Source organism: Eucalyptus grandis, chromosome 5 (assembly GCF_016545825.1).
Source record: "Eucalyptus grandis isolate ANBG69807.140 chromosome 5, ASM1654582v1, whole genome shotgun sequence".
NCBI classification, from domain to species: domain Eukaryota; kingdom Viridiplantae; phylum Streptophyta; class Magnoliopsida; order Myrtales; family Myrtaceae; genus Eucalyptus; species Eucalyptus grandis.
In genome coordinates this window covers 44,761,102-44,784,123 of record NC_052616.1, presented here as the reverse complement: position 1 = coordinate 44,784,123, position 23,022 = coordinate 44,761,102, and the positions used below count along the sequence as shown (strand labels likewise).

General features: G+C 39.1%; 2 protein-coding genes across 2 annotated transcripts; both read right to left on the bottom strand.

The window, feature by feature from the left end:
* Positions 1 to 11,126: 11,126 nt before the first annotated feature.
* On the bottom strand, positions 11,127 to 14,867 carry LOC108959336 (disease resistance protein RPV1-like). The gene is made up of 4 exons (XM_039312269.1): positions 14,218 to 14,867; positions 12,737 to 13,866; positions 12,305 to 12,604; positions 11,127 to 12,189 (listed from the first exon to the last, which is right to left on the bottom strand). The coding sequence occupies exons 2-4, from the start codon at positions 12,950 to 12,952 to the stop codon at positions 11,434 to 11,436; spliced, it is 1,272 nt and encodes a 423-aa protein (XP_039168203.1). The 5' UTR covers positions 12,953 to 13,866; positions 14,218 to 14,867; the 3' UTR covers positions 11,127 to 11,433.
* Positions 14,214 to 14,723, bottom strand: LOC104446859 (toll/interleukin-1 receptor-like protein). The gene has a single exon (XM_010060658.2). It carries the CDS (start codon positions 14,721 to 14,723, stop codon positions 14,214 to 14,216), a length of 510 nt encoding a protein of 169 aa, XP_010058960.2.
* Positions 14,868 to 23,022: the final 8,155 nt, after the last annotated feature.

Sequence of the window (23,022 nt, the reverse complement as noted above, 5' to 3'; positions counted from 1 at the left end):
CAGAGTGCCTTTGATGCTTAGAACAGCCAAATACTTAGGCATACCCTCAGATTGGGGGAGATAAAAAAGAGAGATGTTTGCCTAGATAATGGGCAAAGTTGATTCTAAATTAAATGGTTGGAAAGAAAAGCTTATCTCCAAGGGCGAAGGAAATTCTGATCAAGGGTTGTCCAAGCAATCCCTCGCATGCTATGACTATATTTAAAATCCCTACTTCTATTTGTAAATCTGTTGAAAAGAAAATTGCACCCTTCTGGTGGCAAAATAATAGTACTAAACCTAGCATTCACTGGACGAACTGGGAGGAGCTTAAAAAGAGTAAAACCAAAGGTGGTCTTGGTTTTAGGGACCTTATGGATTTTAATAGAGCCTTACTTGGAAAGCAGGCATGGCGTTTAATTCAGGGGCCTTCATCCCTGTGGAGTAGGCTATTTAAAGGTCTCTATTTTCCATCATGTGACTTTGCACAAGCTGAGAAAGGCAGTCGACCGTCCTAGGGTTGGCAAAGCCTGTTAGCAGGACGAGATGTTATTCTACCCAACCTACAATGGGCAGTAGGGGATGGCCGCACAATCAGACCAAGGACTGATCCTTGGTTACCAAGAGGAATATTAGATGGTCCAACTCAACGAGATGAACCCCCGCTGTTAGCAGATTATATTGATTTCAGCCACAACACATGGAATGCTCCTCTATTGCGAAGTTTTTTTTTTTATGATTCCACTGTAGCTGGAATTCTTACCATACAGGTCAGACCTAATTACCTCTTGGATCAACTTATCTGGTCTGCATCTACTGATGGAAAATACACTGTCAAAAAGGGATACCAATCAATCAGACAGATAGGCCTTTGTGGCGTTACTCTCAACATAGCAACTGATTCAACTCAAGCTCGGGAGATGCTATGGAAACATATATGGAAGCTGCAGATCCCCCCAAAAAATAAGACTATTTATGTGGTCCCTTAGCCATGATGCTCTACCGACCAAGGCTAACCTTTTCCATCGCCACATTATCCCAGACCTTATATGCCCTCTCTCTGTTTGGGCGATGCAGCGAAAACAACAGCACATACATTTCTATATTGCCACTGGACAGCAGCTATTTGGGCTCATCCTCTAATTAATATTCAGATTCCTACACCGCACATACAACATATCGAAGATTGGTTAGGAAATATGCTATCACAGAACCAGAACTCACCAACTTTAGACGTGGTTGCTGCACTCTTGTGGAATATCTGGAAAGCCAGAAACAATTTTATCTTCCGGCATCAATGTCCAGATCCACTTAGGGTTGTTGATCTGTCTATAGCTATTGTTCGGTCGGCGCAGTTGTCCTCCATAGCAGGCTGTATCACGAAAAAAAACCCGCCTTAGCCCAGAAGAGCTCTGGCGACCCCCTAACCCCGGATTCCTGAAAGTGAACATCGACGGAGCGTTTCAACCGGGCGGTACTGAAGGGACTATGGCCTGCATCTGCCGTGATCACAATGGGAAGTTTATCGATGGGCTTACCAGAAGTTTTGTAGCTTCGTCTGCTTTGCAAGCCGAATATCAAGCGCTCACGATCACCCTCCGCTACCCGTTGGAGAAGAACAGGGGCCTCTCGATCCGCTTGTGATCGAATCAGATTAAAAAACCCTAATCGATTTGGTGATAGGATTAACTAATTCGCCATGGGAGGTTAGAGCGCTCTGTGCTGAAGCTGTGGCTCTTCTTTGCAACTTCTCCAATTTGCGAATTAGGTTTTGTAGAAGAGGGGCGAATTTTGGGGCGGATTGGGCTGCCAAGGCTCATAAAACCGGTTCTCTTCCCGCTAGCTAGGCCTCCTCACCTCCTTCTGCTTTTTTAGATATCCTTTATGCGGATGCTTTGGATGCTAATTGTAATATTAACTCTTTCTGAATGATATTAGTTTTTCCGACAAAAAAAAAAAAGTCTTCTAGAAGAGGACAAATTATGTTTCGTCAAAAAAATCGTCATTGAATGTCTAAGCGCATCCATGATTGACCTGCCTTCATTCCCTCGCATTCTCACCTCGTACCGACACTACCCCTCGCATGCTTTCATGTGGGGTGTGCCAAAAATTACATAGGCGGTCCAATTACCGCGTCCGGGTGCGAGAAATGCCGGTTACATTTGTAAAGGGCGCACACATGACAACATTTTTATTTCTTTACTTCTCTGTTTTTCTGTTCTCCGAAACGGGTTTAAAATAGAAATTCGTTTGATAATGTAATTTCATATTTCTATTTCTGGAACAAATTTTTATTTCATAAATAGATTTAAAGCAGAAATCATAAATTAAAATTATTAATTTTGAGAAATCAAAATTTTTCTCATTGTTCATTCTCGTCACCTCTCGTCACCCACTTGCCGCCCGTGGGATGCGGACGCCCGCCGGCGGTTGTCGCCTGCCCACCATCGGCCCCGGCCACTCGCTGCCAGCCACTGAACTCCGACCACCCTTCGCCAATTGCTAGTCGTCGGATGTCAAACACCCTCGTTGGCTGCTCATCGCCAATTGTTGGATGCTGGAGGCTCACCACAAACCATCGGATGTCCGCCGCCGACTGTTCGCGGCTCACCACCGGCCACTGAATGTTCACCGCGCACCATCAGACTCCAGCCACTGGCCACCCGCCGCCGGCCTCCGATTGCTAGACTTCTGATGTCGAATGTTGGACATTGAATTCTGGACGTTAGACGCCAGTTGTCAGTCACTGGATTTCGGACTTCAGTTGCCCGCCACAGGTCACCGGACGCCGAACGCTGATCACCGGACGTCAAACTCTGGCCACCGAACGCTGGTCGTTGCCATTCCTAGAAATAGAAATTTTATTTTGTTATGAAACGAATTTTTATTTTAGAAATAGAAATTTTGAATCTTTATCAAACGCGTTTCTTTGCTCAGAAACTTATCCATGGAATACAAATTGAGAAATCGATTTCTGGCTAGAAATGGATTTTTGTTCCAAAAATTTTGTCATATGCGCTCGAAACATCTTAGTATAAGAAATCTAAGAGGGGCTTAGAGGTCATAATAATCCAATCCACAACCTGATTTGTGTCATGAAAACAGAAGGCTACCAGTACACAATTGAGCCGGCCCAATTGGGTCCTACAATCTTCAATCCATGGCCGGATGGTCCACAGGTTTTGATCAGCGTCCAACGCCAAACTCATTAAAGATAAGCTATTGCTCTCAATTACCACCTGCAGATCAGTTCCAGAGTGAAGATCAAGGAGTTGCTTCACGAGGGCTATCGTTTCTTACAGAGCCAGGGTTTCGACCCCAATTACTGACGGAGCACGGATCGACTTGGCGAATCCACCCACAGCTACACCGTTCGAGTCTCGACACATGCCAGCAACAGCTCCGGTCGGTCGTTCCTTCCACCAGAGAGCAGTCCGTGTTGAATTTCAAGACCCCAGTTGCCATGATTTCCCATGAAGACCGACAATTGGCCTGTCCCTAAAGTTTATTGGCCGCCTCCTTCAGCAAAGCTGCAGGGTCATCGCCTATGATAAGAGCCTTCTTGCCGACCACACGACAGATCTGAGTCAACACTTTCACGAAGGCACTCATGCCTCGAAAGCATCGCAGTCCACAAGAAAACGCATCTCTACTCGAAACTGCTTGGAGACGATGCAGGTCCGCCTTGTTTCCACTTAAGGCCATCACTTCACATTCTGGAACATTTTCAGCAATGTAATAAGCTCCTGCTATCACTTCATTTTCTTGGTCCAGCGATGTGGAAATATATTATGGATTCTGCGGAATACTGACGCCCTCAAAATTTAAAAAAAAAAAAAAAAATTCTTGGTTGGATGCTAGGCGTGTTTTTTTCTTTTTTTCTTTTTTTCTCCCTAACCAGAACAAGAAGCTCCATTCCTAAATTAAAAAGAGCACCTAGACCGTTCATCTCTGAAGCATGAACTCATTGAGTGTTCAACCCACTAAAATGCATAAGGGACTGCTTTCCTTTGATGTCATGGGTCACGAGTGGATTCATGAACTCTCAAACAAAACAATTTACAGGAAAGTGACTGTTTACAGACCAACTACAGTGAAGACGCGCTATGAGTATCAGAAAATTTAGGATATGACAAAACTAGGGAGAGGACCACTAAAACAATGGGAAAACAACATAATTTGAAGCAATCATTTCTAGAACTAGGAAGCCCAGTTGGCTTTAGCAACAGCTCACCCTATTTTCCTTGAGACTAGTTATGCATCGGCATCTATTCAAAACCTGAATCCAATCACGGGATGCTGCAAGAAGCAAATTAAAGAAATATCACTAAGTCATTCAAACTCAACTTATTGCATTTCAAAGGAATTCTCTCTGCATGGTCCTCTATCACTTCAAAATTAGAGTTTGGGAGCATATACTTGTAGTCCTAAGAAAAGAAGAAAGCTCTCGAATGAAACATGAGGCTACAGGAACAAGGAAAAACAGAGCAACCCAGGAAAGATTTAGGTAAGCAGTGTTTAGTTGAACAGAAACAAGATTCCATGTGTCCATTTATATGTGAATTCTTAGTTTTCTTATCCCCCTGCTTAGTTTGACGAGTCATTAAAATAATTTGCTGTTTATATGTCCGACATACTTTGGTATTTTTTTTAGTTATATCATGTAAACTGCAATGTGATTACGCCTTTGCTGAAATGATTTTGATAGTTTTTAGAATCTACTATGGGGAAGGCAGCGACTTTCTAGCTAGTTAACTACAATAATCAAGCTATCACAAAGAAAAAAACTAACTGTACTCAAGAAACTTTTGGTAGTGTTGGCATTGCAAACATATTATGATCTTGTTAAATGTCTCGTTGACTTTGAAATTGAAGTTATTAGGATGAACATCTTGGCGAGTTTTGCATTTATTAGAAATATTTTGTAATCAATATGTATATGAGGCTGATTGAATAAGTACAGTATATTTTGGCAGAGGAGGTAGAAGTTAAACAAGGCAGGTTGGTAGACAGTTGCTGCCTTCTTGGTGTAGGGGGAATAACTCGGATGGTTATCTGTGAGATTTAGTTAAGTCAATCAATCAAAACACAAGGCAAAGATAAGCAGTGTCATGCCTCATCTTTGTTGATATTTCAGTGAAGCCCACAAAATTTATACTCTCATTGCTAAAGTTTACTGCCAGAGAGTTTAATTTGAGCCCTTCACTTTGGACCGCCTATCGAGTTATAATGTTGAAATTATTCACAATTAGTTATAGTCAATTTTGATAAATGAGATTCAAGAAAGATCCTGAATAGCAGAATTTAAAAGCTATGGCAAGTCATAGCTTATCCCAAGAGAAACCTTAGCTGCTCAGTCCATATTTTGTAATTTAGTTTATATTGCATCTCCCTGGCTAGCAGGTTCAGGTTTACCATTGGCGTCTAAGTAAGTGCTTGCATATATTCTATCAGGAGCGTCTGAGCTTTTGGTATGAATCTCATCTGAGATAAATCCAACTAGGAAGACTGGGACTATACAATGGGAAATCTTTATGTCGTTTCATTTCTTTTCTTCCTTCCCATATAGATCAGAAATCTGCATTGCTCTCTGTAGCAGGATGTAGAGCTGCCTCGGTAAGATTTTAAGAGTTGTTAGAATTTGAATGTGCGCGGAAGCATGGTTTTAGTTATGGATGATAGTTTTTGATTAGTGAGGTGTGCAAGTGTTGGTATTGATGATAGTTTTTGGTTAGTGAGGAGTGCAAGTGTATGGTATAGTTTGTCGAGGATGGACAAGGGACAATATATGATAATTGAAGGATATAGAACATGGGGAAAATAGTTTCATTAGTTGAACAAAATAGTTTGATGGAGGTACAATAGAGATCTTGACCTCTCATGGTGGAGGGTTCACTCACACACAAGGTGGAGGGTTTACCTCTCACTCACTAAAATGAATGAACTACAAGCCTATTTATAGGCATGAGTCACACCTTAGTACAACATTCTAGATTTCTATAGAATGTTGTCCATGTAGGCTTCATCTAGGTAATTTTAGATTGTAGTTCTTCTAGAGACTTCTACATTTTCTTAGACACATGAGCTTGTAGACAATTCTAGAATTTTTCTTGAATCTTCTACCTCAAATCTATCTTGAAGTTTCTAGAATTGGATCACAAACTCCAACTAGTAATATCTTTCTCATTGTTGTTGGAGGTGTTGTTGTTAAGCGAGCAAAAGCTGCCAAGAAGAGAGAAGAACAGAAAGCTGGGGAAGTCTTTGAGGCTGCTATATTTTTGTCGTCCTGGTCTCACCCTTATCGCCAAAACTGATTCAAAAACTCTCTTTCATCTACAGCCAAAGAACAGAAGAAGGCAGAAGCTCGCAAATGATCCTTAGAGAGTGCACACGAAGGAGTGTTCTCTTGCAAATTAACAAGAAAGAATATGTGAAGATTAAAGAAATCACTTTTCGTTTTTAACAATTGGTGCAGACGGAGTAGTTTCTCTTCCCAGTATTACTACTGAAAGCATGAGGTATTGTTCTCGATTGGCCTTCCTATGAATAAAGGCGTTTCTGGTGACTATCTGGAAAATCTATGACGTTTGACTTGTTTGCAGAGCAATTTTTTGCTCAGAAGTTGCTACGGCAGATGACTGCTCTTTCCCGCGTTGTATCAGGCTGAGAACCGCGTATGGATAATGTTGATAAAAAGATGACACGATAAATGGGCACTGTGATTACAGGAACAAGGCTGTACGTATTATACTTCATTATCGTAGCTATGGGGTGATGACGGTGCCAAGCATCTCTGCTTAATGTACCCTAGGCTGATTTTGAAGTGGGAATACTATGTTTCGAGGTTAATTCAATCTTCTATGATCATACGTGAGAAATAGTGTTTTTATACTTTGAGGATAAAAATGGACCCACTGTTCAAATATTCTAAAGAGTAGCATGTGCTTTTACTCAAGGGACAAAAATGGTTGTAGAACAGCCAAAGTTTGAGCCTAATTCGAAATGTCACATTTCGTATGTACTTGGCATCATTGTTCAATCAAACTTCTGACATGTCCTACAAATTACTAATTTCACCAGTTAATTAGTTATTGGTCAATCAAATTGAATTGCTACTGTGGATGATCGTTTTGACAACAACAAAAAAAGGATATCAGTGGTCACTTTTGCCCACCAAGTAAGAGTATGTGCTTCATTTTTTTGGGACATTCGAAAGGTGATTCCTTTATCGTCGTCAACGTGCTTTTCTGGGACATATTTATCATGAGACATTATACTTGTGATTTGGCCAATTTTCTATGATGGCTGAAGAAGTTTCTTTCTAGTCATTCAAGTTTAAAGGTCATTGCCTATCAGGGGGTAAGTACACTAAAAGTGCCAAAAGTTGTGTACAACGCTCACTTTAGTACAAAATTTCTTTTCAATAACCTAAGTACTACTTTTTTAAGAAAAAAAATGACCATTTAAGCGCCAACTTCAGTATGGATTGCCGGAAATCCAACGTGGCTACATTTTATTAATTTCTCACTCTTATGTGACTTGTTGGTATGTCTAGTTAGTATATAATCCCTAAACAATGTTGTCAAAAAGTTGTAAATAGTGATCATTTAAGTGTCGAATTTTATTTAAAATGATTACTTTAGTGTCAGTTATTCTTAAAAAAACGATCATTTTAATGCCAAACATGCCACGCGGAAATGCCACATGGACTGGATTTTTAAAAAAAAATTTCCTAGTTATATTATAATTTTAATTATAAATTATGCATAATCAATTTAGTCGGAATTTCTCACCGTTGGCACTAAAGTAAGCGCTATACACAACTTTTAACACTCCTAATATACTTATCACATGCTACGGAGGTGAGTGGAACGCAGAGTAACTTTTAGACGACTTTGTTGGCAGCTGAAACATGATAGAGAAGATGAGAATAAGTAAAATGAGATGCAAGAAGCTCTCGTCATCCTTAGGTCTATTTGCCGTGGAACAGAGTTGATTACCACCCCAATTTCTGGCGGGCCTGTTCATCTCAATATGTTACCTTTAATCCTGTTACTTATTCAAGATGTTTTTGCTGAGGATTTCCGTTAATTAGTTTTGTCGATTATATTAAAACATATGAAAACCAGAATATAGTTCTTGCACAATTATGAAAAATCTTTCTCCATTCTACCTCATTCGTTGAAGTGTCCACGGACTCGGTCCTTAAAGGAAAAATAATCAGGTGCTTCACGTACCCCAAAGTGTCATACCCGTTTGAGAAATATCTAGCAAACATAAACTTGCAATTAGCTTGCCTAATTACGTGATGATTTCATGAGGTCCATCTTTAATATCTTCGTTTGTATGAGAGCATGATACTGTGAAGAGTAAATAAATTTTGTGTAATCTGCACCACAACCATGATTTCCCATGAAGAGGAGCAACTGGCTTTCTCAACAGCTGAGACATCATCCCTGCTTCCGATTTTAATCGTCTGTCTCTTTGGCAAAGCTGCAGGGTAGTCACCAATGTCGAGGGCCTACCTGCTGACCACACGACAGATTGAGCAACATTTCTGTGAAGGTACTCTTGACATTAAGTGCCTCTAAAGCATAGTAGTCCACAAAGATGGCACGCCGGGTGACATCATAGGCTAGTAAAGTGCCCACTTTGCCTCGATAATATGCACGATCTTCACTAGCAATGTCAAAGTATATTGTGGGACAGCGAGCAAAGCTAGAGCAGATCGAGTTCAGCTTTCAGTCAATTTCATGAGATGCTTCATATTCAGGTCCCGTTCTCTTAAGAGGATTTCGAGCTCAACAACGCCAAGACAAGCAAACTCTGAGTACAATGGAATTGAAAAATGAGTAAATGGCATGATAACCTAATGTAGAAGAATATAAATTAATTGATCCTCCATGAGTGAACTAAATAAATTGATTAAACCATGCGAGAATGTCAGATTCCAAGAAGTGTAATCATGAATAAGTTGATCTGCTAATGGATCGTTGCGGGAAAAAAAAAATCGAAGATAATTGTGTAAAACAAGTGAATTCTGGAAATAAGACCATGGAAGTGCAGACGAAAAGGATTGATTTAATTATAGCCTATTTAAGGCTCTGATCACTCGACTCTAACCAACCTTGAATCGTGATAGGATATTTCAGTTCTTTCAGTTAATCCAAGGAAATGAGTCTTTCTTTACGAGGAAAAAGGATTCAAAATATGAATCGACAAAGTTAATATATCTGATTCCGTGACCATAACTGGAAAGTCTTCCAACAAACCAAGTGCTAAGGCAAATGTTTCCAGACGTTGGTATATGGTTCAAACTGAGACTCGAATCTACTTTAAGCAAACAGATGTATCATCTCAAAGCCAGCTCTCCCCTGAAAATGACTCTGGATGACACAATTCCTGCGCTGCATTCCAAAAGTGAACCCATCTGGAAGCATAGATCTCAAATGCTTCTCGACTCAGTTAATCAAATGTGTTATCACGGTGTCTACTTAAGTAACGATTTACTGCTCTCTCGTTAGGTATTTACAGACAAAATGTTCATGGTTTGGTCAAGTATGATATTGTTTTTTCAGTATGTGTTCTGACAATTGGGACTGCCACGTGCTTGATAGACTTAACTGGGATGGAGGCGCGATGGCAGTTCCAACACAATGCACTTTTGCTTGTTCCTGTGGCATCTCAATAATTTCATGTGGATGGTTGATCAAGATAAGACTACCTAGAAGCAGCAATTCGGAGAGAGAAAGAGGAAGAGGACAGAGTTTGAACCCACGAGATGAACGTGAAGAAGCCGGAGAAATAGAGATCCCGGGAGAGTGTGACGACGTAAATGGGTACCCGCCATGCCCGACCTATTCGTATATTTTCATTTGTGCTTCTTGAAAGGTTTCTGAGGATTACTTGTTCCACGTGCGAAGGCAAGACTAAGACTCAAAATGAGCAAAATCAAGAATCTAGTGGATCGAATCCATTTGTCTGCTATGAAAGAGATGAGCCTTTCCTTTCTTTGACATTTTACTTTTTTAAATGAGACTTCTCCTTTTATGAGGAACTTCTGATTTTGGCCTTCGTTCAGTTTCAAGCAACCGAGTCTTTCCCTCTCAGTTTGATAAATTTTCCTGTTCGTGCAAATGACTACCTTGTAAGCTTACAACCACTCCCGTCTTTTAAGTCATTGGAACCAAAATATTTTGTATTCTGATGGACGACCAACAACCCCCAAAACTTAACCATCTAGCTAGCAAATTCGAGATTCCGGTAGGGATCCAATTGAGAAAAATCTTAGCCACTCAAGGCTATCGCTTCACATTCTGCCACATTTTCGGCAATGTAATAAGCTCCTGCTGTCACTTCATATCTTCATCCTGCATTGTGCCTATACAATATGAATCTTATGGAATACTGCTGCTCTCAAAAAGATTTCTCTGTCAACTGCTAGGCGTGTTTCTATTTTCCAAAGAGACCAAGAAGCTCCATTCCAAAAACAAAAGGTGCAGGAAAATAAAAGTGAAAGACAAGGCAACACAAGCTTCAACGGAAAGATTACTCAATCCTTGCATATTTTTTTTGACGAACTAACAAAAGTGAAGACGTGATATGAGTATCAGAAAAAACATGACAGAACTAGTGAGAGGACCACCATAACAATGAGAAAACGACATAATGTGAAGCAACCATGTCTTGAACTAGGACATCTCACTTGGGTTTAGAAAACAGCTTGCCCGTGTTTCCTCGAGACTTGTTTTGCATCTGACACATATGTACAACCTGAATTAAATCATAGGATGCTGCAAGCAGCAAACCAAGGAATGGCATTAGGTCATTCAAACTCGACTTCTTACATTTCCAAAGAAATTCCCTCAGCTTTGTCCTCTTATCGCTTCAAATTGAACTTGGCAGTATATGCTTGTAGTCCTAAGATGGGGAATATTGTATTGGTATGTACTGAACTAACGTGATCAGATAACTGTCTTTTTTTTTTTTTCAACTTACTACTGATGATAGCCCTGAGTGAAAAATGAAGACAGAAAGGAAAGAGAAAGAAGAAGAAAACAAAATTACTAAAAAAAAAAAAAAAAAAAGCTTAATGAATTCAGAAAATAAAAAACAAAAAACAACTAAAGTGACCTCTGCCAATCATGTGATGGCAAGAAAGAGAAAACGGAACCATTTGCATAGATTATGGAACACGCTGATACAAAAATGTCACATAGTTTGAGATAAAACTCGACATAGAAAAATCAGAGATCCAAGAAGTAAACTGGGATAGGAAGGTCTAGATATATGCTGTCAAAAGAAGAGTATTTGTCTCCGAGAACCCAAAGATCTCACCTTCTTTGTTGAATAACTCGTACTTCAAACGTTTGGAAGACGCTTCTGTTCAAGCTCTTTAGTCACATAGCTTGACATCGCAGGATGAGCGGTATTTTGTCAATAACAAGGTCTCCATTAAACCGTGTGCTTGTCAACACCATCATCTAACTCAAGGATGTTGAATCGCCCATAATCTTTGGCGTGCACACAAGAAATTCTGGAATATTTTAATCTCAAGATTCTCAAAGAAGACAATCCTGTGATGTTGCAAACTCCACTCAAACTTTCACAGTAGGTGAAATCCAACTCTTTAAGCCTATTAAGATCTGTAACAGCTTCAGGAAATCCTTCTAGGTAAGTACGAATCATCTTTAGCACTTCAAGATTTTCCAAATCCCTGACAGAAGGAGGTAATTCCGTAATTAAGGTGTCCGACAGGTCCATTTCCTTTAGCTGAACAAGCTCTCCAATGACAGCTGGAAGTTCTTTTAGATTTTTGCAACTTCTTAAAGTAAGCTTTTGAAGTTTCTTTAAGAATGCAATGGAATCGATGTCAACCAAATCTTCACATTCGCAAGCACTGAGAATTTTAAGTGCAGGCAGAGAGCCTTCCTTGAATTCAAGTCTTTCAATTTTAGTTCCATCAAGGAGAAGCTCTTCCAATTTTTTCAGGGAGCACAGTGCTTGTGGCAAACATCTAAAATATGAGCAACGCTTCATGTTCAAGGAAACTAGATTCACTAAGCCAGATGTCGACCCATGATTTGTTAGATCTCCTAGTAAACAATTTTCCAGGACCAGACATTCTAAAGGCACTGGCTCGGAGAATTCCAGAGATGCAATGATGAAAGGACAATCTTTTGCGTTCAACACTTTCAAAAGCTTAGCCTTCTGCAAAAACGACACGATTCACATGTTTAGTTACTACTTCAAGTATAACGTCTTAAGATAAAGTGCAGAGCGCACATTTGCATTAAAAAAGCACACAAGCATATACATGCCTCACCAGCATCAATTCTCTCCAGTCCTCCAAGTTCAATTCGACTTGGCTTGAACACAAGCCGAGAATTACCAGCTTCTCCATATTCAATGCAAACAACTTAGATTTCTCATGGCATCCATGCCAATCAAGCCATACTAGGCTCGGAAGAAGATTCTCAGGATTTCCTTCAACTTCAACGTTGTCCAACTCAAGAAACCTCACATTCGATAGATGACAGAAATCGTCCCAATGAAAACAGTTAATTGGCGGTTCATCTTGATTAGAATTAGGGGTTACACGAAGAGCTTCAACATTGTTGGTAACCTACCAATTTGGTGAAAAAAGGAGAAGTGCAATTTAGAACAAAAATGTATGCAATGAAACAATAATATTATAATCACCGCGTCCAGAGGAAAACTTAACAAGAATACTGGAGAAATTTCAGGGTGATTTTACCTGCCTTTGCCACAATGTTGTTTGTACATCTTCATAATCCCACAGTCTACTGCGCAACCCGGGGTTTGCAAGACTTTCATTCTTGACAAAGGCTCTTCCCAGAATTTTTAGTTGTTCATGCATCAAAAACTCATTTGCTTCTCCAATTTTCAGAAAAGACATCCTTTGAAGTTCGTCGATACCTCTATTTGGGAAACACCTACGAGCATCCCACATGTAAATGGGGATTGTCTTTTCAACTCCTGTAAAGAAACATGCTATATCAAGGAATATTTCTTTTGTGTTTCCCCCCAAAAGATTATAGCTTGTGGTCAACAATTGTTCCACTTCTTTTTCCGGCTCTTTTTTCAATTTTTGCAAAGTCTCTGTCCATATTGCTTCGTTCTTATCATACAAATATGACCCCACGATTTCAATAGCATGAGGAAGCTTTCCAACTGCAGAAGTGACGTCGCTTGATAGAGAACCGTAGTCCCTTAAGGGATAATCTAATCGAAAGGCATGCTTATAAAAAGTTTTAGAGCATGACTTTCATCCAAGGATAAAACCTCATGTTCTCTAATTTCTTCATCCTTGTAATGTCCAACGACATCTTTCCTTCTAGTTGTTAGGATGATCCTGCTTCCCGGACCAAACCAACATAGTTTTTCAGTCAATGGTTTGATTTGTATGAAGTTGTCCACATTGTCCAGGACTATGAGAACTCTTTTTGTTTGGAATAGGAATTTTATCAATTTGGTGCCTTCACTGTAGGATTCCACCTTTGGACAATCTCCTCTCTTGAGATCTCGAATTAACTTCTTTTGCAGATATCCCATTCTGTTTTGTTCAATCTCACCCTAACATTTTCAAGAAAACTGCAACTGTCAAAGAGGTGATTGATTTTGTTGTATACCTCCTTTGCAAGTGTGGTTTTGCCGACTCCCGCCAGACCCCATATTGCAACCACACATCTGCCCATCGTCTTCTGTCCCTGTACAACTTGTCCTTCCTGATTATCGATGCCAAGCTTTCGCATTATCTCTTGCACATCTCTGTCTATTCCAACTAAATGTTTAGTCACCTCTTGCTCATCCTTTCTCAAGTGTTGCCGAAGTGTCGAAACGACGTTATCTAAAAGCTCGTGATACCTACAAAATGAAAAACGAGTTTTCTGTTCTTTTTTTCTTTATCAATAACAGATGGTGAGAGGCGAGGAGCGCTGTCAACCCCTCTAGAAGTTACCCTAAGGCTTATGTTCCCACACCAGTCATCGAATGTTCGGATTCGATTTCCGGTTGAACCCAAGAAAAAAATATATATACTAGCGACTGCAACATTAGAGAGAAGACAAGACGAGAAGGAAAAAAAAAATCTCTTGAAGATAATTGAATTTCAGAAAGAGCGTGGTGAGCATGTTAATATACTAAGCAATTCTCTGATCTTGTCATTCCGAGAGGCTAAACAAGTAAAGCAAAGACTAATCGAGCCGTCAGACTTACCCACTGTCCTCATGCTCCACTTCGAAACCCAAAATCTCAGCAATATATTCCAGAGCATTCTTCCACTTTCTGATTGTCTCGGCATCTCTGCGTCTCCCGTGCTTGATGAAGGCCCTTCCATATTTCCCATTCTGGTGTTTAACAGCGCTGGGCTTGACGCCGTAGAAAATGGGAATAATGGGTTTCCCCGACTCCACCATCTGGGCAACTTCCATCAGGCAAGCTGCGCTGGAAGCGAAGTCGTCGGAAAAGACGGGGATGCAGATGTCGGAATGCTTGATGGCTTCCAGGATCTTGGTATTGATCCTTTCACCGGGCTTGATCTCTTCGCGGTCTCTAAACGCCACAATCCCGGAGCTTCTGAGTTGGTCATAGAAGCAATCGAGGAAGTTGCGGCGGACATCTGGTCCTCTGAAGCTGAGGAACACATGGTAGTGACAAACGGGCAACTCTTCAGCAGTAGCGTTAGCTGATGATGAGGAGCCAGCGGAAACACAATTACCCATTAGCGTACACTGACACCCTGTCTCGAATGGAGATCAAGATGATCAAACTTCGATGGTTGAAGTCGTTCGAGTTCACCACTCTGAATCTTGAGCCTTGACTTCGGTTCTCTTTTAGTCTTCGCTTGCGCCAAGTGTAAGAGTCGAGACCTGCAAAAAAAAAAAAAAAAAAAAAAAAAAAAAAAACTTCTCTCTCTCTCGTCTTTTTCTTTTGCACTTCTATCCAATGACCGGGGTCAGGATCTCCCGAAGGGAAATCATTACCCTCTATGGAGCATCCAAAAGAGTTACCAGACTGCTATAGTCATTGAAGCATTCCTCCCGAAGGTAAATTTAATATACTGAATTCACTGAATGATCTCAATGAGTCAGCCAACAAGCACGGTATCCCCTGCAATTATCTTATTATTCTTCATACACTTTTTTTTTTTTTTAATATCATGAAAAACTCTAAATTAATATATATAACAAATTTAACTTAATTTATTTTTTTAATCATTAAAAACCTAAATTGAAAAACTTGTTACAAATATATCCCAAATTAATTTTTTGACAACAGAAAATCCCAAATTGATATATTTGTAATAAATTTAATATCTATTAATTTCCTTTAAATTGAATTAATACCATAAAAAACCTCAAACGGTGGCCACGGGGCGAATCCCTGGTTAAATTGAATTAATAACATGAAAATCAAATCAAGACACTTGATGGAAGGTAAAACTTCAAACTAATATACTCATCAATTGGTACGTCTCATCCAACTCAGTAATTTGATAATAAAATTTAGTGAAAATTAATAAATGACAAATTTATCATAAGTGTACTAGTTTTGGATTTTTTTTTTGTTGTTGAAAAAATAATTTAAGGTAAATTAATATTATCAATTGAGTTCAAGTATTTTTTTTTATTTTTGCCAATTGAGTCTATTCAGTTCAATTTTGGCTTGAATTTGTTAACATCAATGCCAACCTTCCTACATGACATGGTAAACGCTAACGTTGACATTTTTTAATAATATTTTGAATTTTTATGGTATATTTCTTTTTTTTTTCTTTTCTTTTTTGTTTTCTAGGTTTTAAAGTTAGGTCTAGCGAGGGTGGCAGTCAGCCCTCGCCAGAGTCAACAAGGGTCACCGGTCTTAACTTCGAAACCAAAAAGAAAAAAAAACCAAAGAAAAGAAATTAAAAACCACAATTTTTTTAAATTATTAAAATATTATTAAAAAATTGTTCACGTCTCCTACGTGCACATCTTGCGTTCATGTAAGTGAATTCTAGCCAAAATTTGCCCGAAGGATTCAACTGGTAAAATGTGAAAAGATATAGAACTCAATTAGCAAAATTCAAAGGTTTACGACTGAATTGACAAATGTGTAAGATGTTTATGACTTTTTGGACACACATGCAAATTGATCCAAAGTAGTGTGTATGCAGTTGATAGGATTTGAATGGATGACCTTCTATTTTTTCGTCTACACAAATATTTAGATATAAATTATTTTCGATAATAAATATACTTTTTATGGACTAATTATTCCAAGCGATATATTTAATCGTTATTAGAAAAATGTTTTTCCAAACGTGTATCTTCCATAAACTAAAAATACCCTCAGTTTACTACTCTCTTTTTTTCCTCAATATATCGATCACTCACTCTTTATTACCCCTAATCCACTTTTTTCTTGTTGATGTATGTTTTTTGGTTGTATTTTTTCTTTTTTCAAGCGATAATGAATTCCAGTTCAAGTTTATCCCGAATAACCTGTAGTTGATTACAGTATAATCCCACCAAACGGTATTATTTATAGACGCACACAAAAGAGACATTCGAATTGGCTAATTCTATCGGGTTCATTCTAATTTAATCCTTTTTTTATATGTACCTCTAATCTAGTAACATAATAATGTATTACACTTCATCCTGAAAAATTGGGTTATCAAATATGTCTAATCTATTAACTTAAGCTCTATTTGTTTCGCAAAATATAAACGATTTAAAAAATTTTTCTAAAAATGATTGCTTGTATAACTAAATTAATTAGTCTATGAAAAATGCTTTTATCATTAACAACAATCTATGCCGAAATATTTTAATTGATTATGAAAATATTTTTCATTTATTCTTTTTTATAATCGATGCAAGCAATCATTAAAAAAACATATTTGAAATCACTCATTTTCTACAAAACAAACACATTATATTCTGCTCTTTCGGATGATGCTATATTTTATTAAAGTAAATAGGTTTCTATACTTTCCCCGAGAAAATATTTTGTCAAAATGAAGTATAGTAATCACCCATATCCAGTCACCATGTTAACTGGGGAAAAACATCTTTTTTCATGTTCGTACTAACTTCAAAAATATTTACGACACGGTACAAACACTTTGTTGTTGTTAAATACTTATTTTGTATTTTTGTACCTTCGCTACAAAAAAAAAAAATAGTATGATGCTAATGGACTTTCGAGCCAAGACTAAGTGCGGTTAAAATAACTGCATAAGTAATTATTTCTATTGCATCGCAAGCACGGATTAATACTAGTATACCAAGAAAATCTTCGTATTCATCTTTCTTATCTATTATATTTAATTAAAGTTGGAGTTGAGAGAATGTTTGCTCCTATGATCGTCACATGGAGGAGACTCTGCCTTTGTAAAGATGCCACATGACTCATATTCGACCAATAAGATTTAAACTCAAGGATTTGTCATCAGCTAGTTTCTATGTCTTAGTGGATTTAAATTTTGAAAATAGAAAACGACAAATTACGTGGATATTTTATCACTTATTGAGTTTAAACTTGGAAAAAGAGGACAAATTAGAGAGAATATTTCAATTGTACTTTATCATCTCCCCATTTCTCTATTCTATATATTAAGCTTAGATGTTAGAAAATGAATACATTAGAAAGTATATCAAGATTCTATCTCTTATTAAGATTAAACTTGCAAAAAGATGAATTAGAAAAAAGTATCTTTACTTATACTCTTCACTAACGTGGTTTATTTTGAATGTAGTTTTTTAATTTTACTTGCAAACATTGAAAATTTTGAGTCAATTACAGAATTCTAAAAAGATATTTCACTATTCAACAATAGTTTTGACAGTATGCCGGCTATGTAGGCTGTGTTCCGCACTGAAGGCGAGGAGCAACAGAAGGCCGTGTTAGAAGCTCGAGAGACCCTCCTCAAATGATTCGTTAGAGATCGACTTGTGCTAACAAAATGTTCTTCTTTCAATCATTAGCGTCACAGGCCAACCATCATATGGAAATGGCTCTCTCCTTCTCGTAAGGAGCTCCTTCCCTCTCTACAATGGAGAGTTCTTTTCCCACTTCTTCAATGGAGTGTTCACCCAACCAAAATCTGAAATCCTGAGTTGATCCCCCATTCCATCACCATCTATGTACATAATCGCCTCTAAAACCCACACACCCATGATCCGAATAGTACCCACACCCTAAAACCCACACACCTCCTCCGCTACCGAATACCCTTCAATACATCAACACAAACGAGTCCCTTCAATCAACAATATCCCCAAATAGTCAGCAAAAACAACAGCAGGACATGGATCAGCACACCCAAGCGAGTTATCCAGAAGATGCATCGGTCTTCATCTTCGGAATGGCGTAGGTGTGGCCTGTTTACATCTTTGCCTTATTCCCTGTTTTGAAGAAGCCTGTTACTAGTTGTTCAGTTGTTATTAGATTTCCTACAATGGAGACAGAATTATTAAGAGAAGAGGATGGCAGCACTTTGTAAGAGAATGGGAAAAATGTGGACAGAAAAATCTGTAGTTAAGGTGCTCGATGGAATTCCTGAAGGCAAAATTAAAGAATGTCAGTTAACTTTACTTGGCAAACTTCACTCAAAACCAAGTGTTAACCTCCAAGTCTTCCAATCCACTATGTTTAAGGCATGGAAAACAGAGAATGTTGTTTGCAACCAGCCACAACAGGGCTTATTCACCTTTACTTTCCAAACTGAGGAAGAGAAACAGCGGGTTCTAAGTGCTAGCCCTTGGTCATATTCTGGAAGTTTACTAATCCTGAAACAATTAAACCCCAAAATTCCTCTTCATCACCATATTTTTACTCACTGCTCGTTTTGGATACAGCTTCATGGACTACCCCTGGGGTGTATAACATAATCCATAGTAAGAAACATAGCATCGAATATTTGGGAAGTGATGGAAGTGAAGCTTGTAACTAAGGAGGGTAGCCTCTGCAAGGTTGGAAAAGCAAGAGTGTCACTAGATATATCAAAACCACTCGTATCAGGGGTTATGCTGCAACTCGACGAGGTGGATTCTTAATAGACTTCGCTTACCCCATTTCTGCTACTCGTGTGGGAAAATTGGTCATTATATTACTAATTGTGAAGAAGTGCCTTATAACGAACAAAAACCGATTGAAGAAGGCTTATTTGGTTATTGGCTAAAAGCGGAGGCTAAAGAGCACAGCCCTTTCTAGAAGTTGCTAAATAAACTGGAGAGTGGAGAGGGGGATGTGGAAGAAGTTATACTCGAGATCCCATGAATACTAACTCCCCGGATAACAGCCCAAGCATGAGGGATATGGAAGCGCAACAAACAGAAATTATTCCCTATAGTTAGGAGAATCTAGTAGGTTTGAGTTTAAAAGCTTTGGGCAAAAGACCCCAGGACTCTACCTTGCTGATTTCTGATACTCCACGGATGGAAACCCCTATGTTGTCGACTTCCAGCGAGGCCAAAAGTCAGCGAAAGGAACTGAAGAATCCGATTATGAAGAAGATTAGAAGGCATAGCCCCTATGCATCTCAGGGGGTAATGATGAAGCAAGCGGATGAAGAAGCACTCATTGAAACCCCAATTATGGTGAAAGAAGATCCCAAAATGTGGGCTTTGGTGGCTAGCCCTAATAAGCCATTGGTGAAACCATGAAGATTCTAAGCTGGAACTGTTAGGGGTTGGGCAATCCCCTGACGGTCCAAGAATTAAGAGCTCTTGTGGCTCTAGAGAGGCCCAATTTGGTTTTCCTTATGGAAACCAAAAATAAAGAGGAGATGGTGGAACATGTAAGAAAGCGACTTAATTACCCAAACCTATTCTTAGTACCACCAGAAGGTATTGCGGGAGGATTAGCCATTATGTGGAGTGAAGAGGTCAATTTAACAGTGACTAACAGCACAAAGCATTTTATAGAAGTGGACTGCACAGACCCTTTTGAAATAGCTAGTACGAGTACCTAGAGGTGGGGTGAATAGGTATACAAAAAATTTCTCGAAGCTTGCACGATATTTAAACAATTAGAGAATTTGCAACAGTTAAAAATTCAATCGCAAGATCGAGTAAGGAAAGAGAGAATTGAACACTCGGTTTATAGTGGTTCAGCTTGATTCAAGCCTACGTCCACTCTTTCGACCGATACCGATTGGCTGATTCCACTATAATCAAAGAGTTGTTACGGTGTTGATCTTCCTTGATTTCTAGGTGTAGATGATCTACCACACTCACTTAAGGCGTCACCAAGTATAAACACTCGTATACAATTTCGCTCGTCTCAACTAACAATCAAGGATCTTCGCACTGGAATTTTTCTATCTATCACACACTTAAGACAACTAGAACATCTTCCTTTTATACTCCGTCATGCCATCATAGCCGTTGGCACTTACCAAAGGAATTCCTCCAATCTACCCGTTGGACGGAATCAATCAAGAAGATCATCCGAGCTATTTAAGGAATCGATGATAGCCCATCAATCCCGTTCGCCCATACAATCGGGATCTCGGTTTCCAAGAATAGAATAATCCAAGATTATTTCGTCGACCATCGGATCTTCAATCGATCTTAGATAAGAATTAAAGAATCCGAAATGATTATCCAACCAAAGAATCTATTCCAGAGGATAGGATCAAATCCTCAACCATAAACCTCGGCTTTGGATTTCCTTCAACACTGGATTAGAAAGACTCGGTGAGAATAATTTTGAGTCTTGAGTCTTGAGTCTTGAGATTACAAAGTCTTGAGACTATAAAGTCTTGAGACTTTAACTATCGATATCCAGACTTAGATCGATAGAAATGTTTTGTCGCTTCAAAATATTCGAAAGATTTCTCCAACAATCTCCCCTTTTTGATGGTGACAAAACTTTCTTGAAGATTTGAACAACTTTGACCTGCAAAAACATTTCTCAAGCAATATGGCTAACTCATAAAAGATTAATAAACAACCAGACTCGCATCCACAACAAATTGGTTAGTCTTTCATGAGTAATACCATGTAACAATACTTGATATAAATGCAACAACCAAGCATCAAAATCCTGACCAATTCGGTCTAACACTCAAGTTCAAGTTCTCAAGTCATACTCAAAAATAAACATAAACACAAAAGTCAAATAAAGTTTTAAAATAATGTTTGTTCAAATTGGTTCTCCCCCTTTTTGTCATCATTAAAAAGAGGGTGAGAAAGGAGTCATGTCCGCTGGGAATGCGCACGATCCGGAAATCCCCAATGGACTGGACTACTCCTTCGAGCTTCTTCAGATCTTCTCGCAGATGAGCTACCTCTTCTCTCTTGGCATTGGCTTGAAGTTGCAGAGCGAGGTCTTTGAATTTATCTTCCATAGAGACTGAAGATGCTTGTCCAAAGATGCTTCAAAGCTTGATTTCATGTCGTAATATATATCTCGGTTACGCATTTCCAAAAGAATATTCATGATACTACGAAGATCTCAGAATCATCCGTCTCGTATGCGGCATTGGCTTTCTCGGATGGTGTGAATGCAGACGATGGCGCTTTCCGAACGGTCCGGCAGATTTGGAATCGACGTATCACCTTCTTCGTGCAATTGAGAGACCTGAACTTCTTCGGGTCTTCCGGAGATTGTCTTGGATCTTCACAAACATGAGGTGGAGACCTCTCTTGCTCGCTAACTCCCCTGTCTCTAGGACATCGAAAGGGGAAGAGTGATGATCATTCTCTTGATTTCCCTTCTCTCCAGATTTATCAACAGACTGTTCTTTTTCTTCTTCTCCTTCTTCCTCAACTTCTTTCTCCTTCTCTCTCTGTTCTTCTTCTTCTCTCGCTTCCGCTGAAGTTTACGCCGGATAAGACACGTAACGTCTTGTTCTTGTCGATCTTGGAATAGTGGGATCTTCATCATCTTCATCCTCATCCTCATCCTCCAGATAAAAGTTCTTTTCCTCTTTTTCGATGAAGCACCAATGGCCTTCTTTTCCTTTCCTTTTGAAGTAGACTCGGATTTGGAGATGTCACTTTGAATTTCTCCATTGCCTTAGAGAGTTCTTGACGCATCTTCATTAACATTTTCAACCCTACCACCATCTTATCACACGTTCGAACACAAAAAGTATGTGGCAGTTCAATATTCGATGTCCGAAGATCTTGGTCACTGCACTGAGGATAAGGCAATTGTCCTTTGTCTTTGACACTGCTTTCTGTACATATGGAAAAGAATAGTGTGCGGGAGAGAAAAAACTTCCGTCTTGAGTTGATCGCATACATCAATTTTGCTTCGTAAAGAGACACGAAGTCTTTGAAGTAGACTTAGGTCTCGAGACAATTGATCACAATCTTGTGAAGCACAATGTTGATGGCATTCATCCCGGAATAGATAATTTTCTTATCTACATCCCTATCTTTGACAAGATCCGAGTAGTTCGAGCGAGGTGAGACTTTGATTGGGAGATAGCGTCCCCCGTTCAACTCCAACTATGTCCGCCAACATATTCACATCTACCACATAGACTTTGTCTCGAACACGGAATGAAATTCTATTCGCATCCAAAAGCTAAGATTTGAATAGAAATAAGCGGTCGAGATGATCATACCCGTCTCAGAGTCGAGCGAGAAAGTCTCAAGTTGAAGCAAATTCAACTTCTCTCTTAGGTTCAAGTTGATGGAATCCAGGAAGTCAAAATCGACACTTCTAGGTTGATTACCCTCTTTCAGCATCGAAATACACTTTTTCCGATCCTTGGATTTAAACAAATCCATCCGATTTCCTTTCACCTTTGCTGCCACACCCATTTTAGGTTTAAATTCAAGGAACATTTTGTCATCATCGTTCCGTCAATCGATTTTGTCCCTGCATACGAGGATCTCTTGGAATGTTCGCAAGTGCTTCCTCCTTTTCCTTTCGGGGCAATTCCCCATTCCTCCATTTTCTTCAGAAAAAGATACTCATTCCCATAATTTTTGTCCTTAAGGAAGTCATCTATATAGTTCAATGGAGTACCCGTGCTTTTCAATGCACGATAAAAGATTATACAAAAAGGAGGGCTTT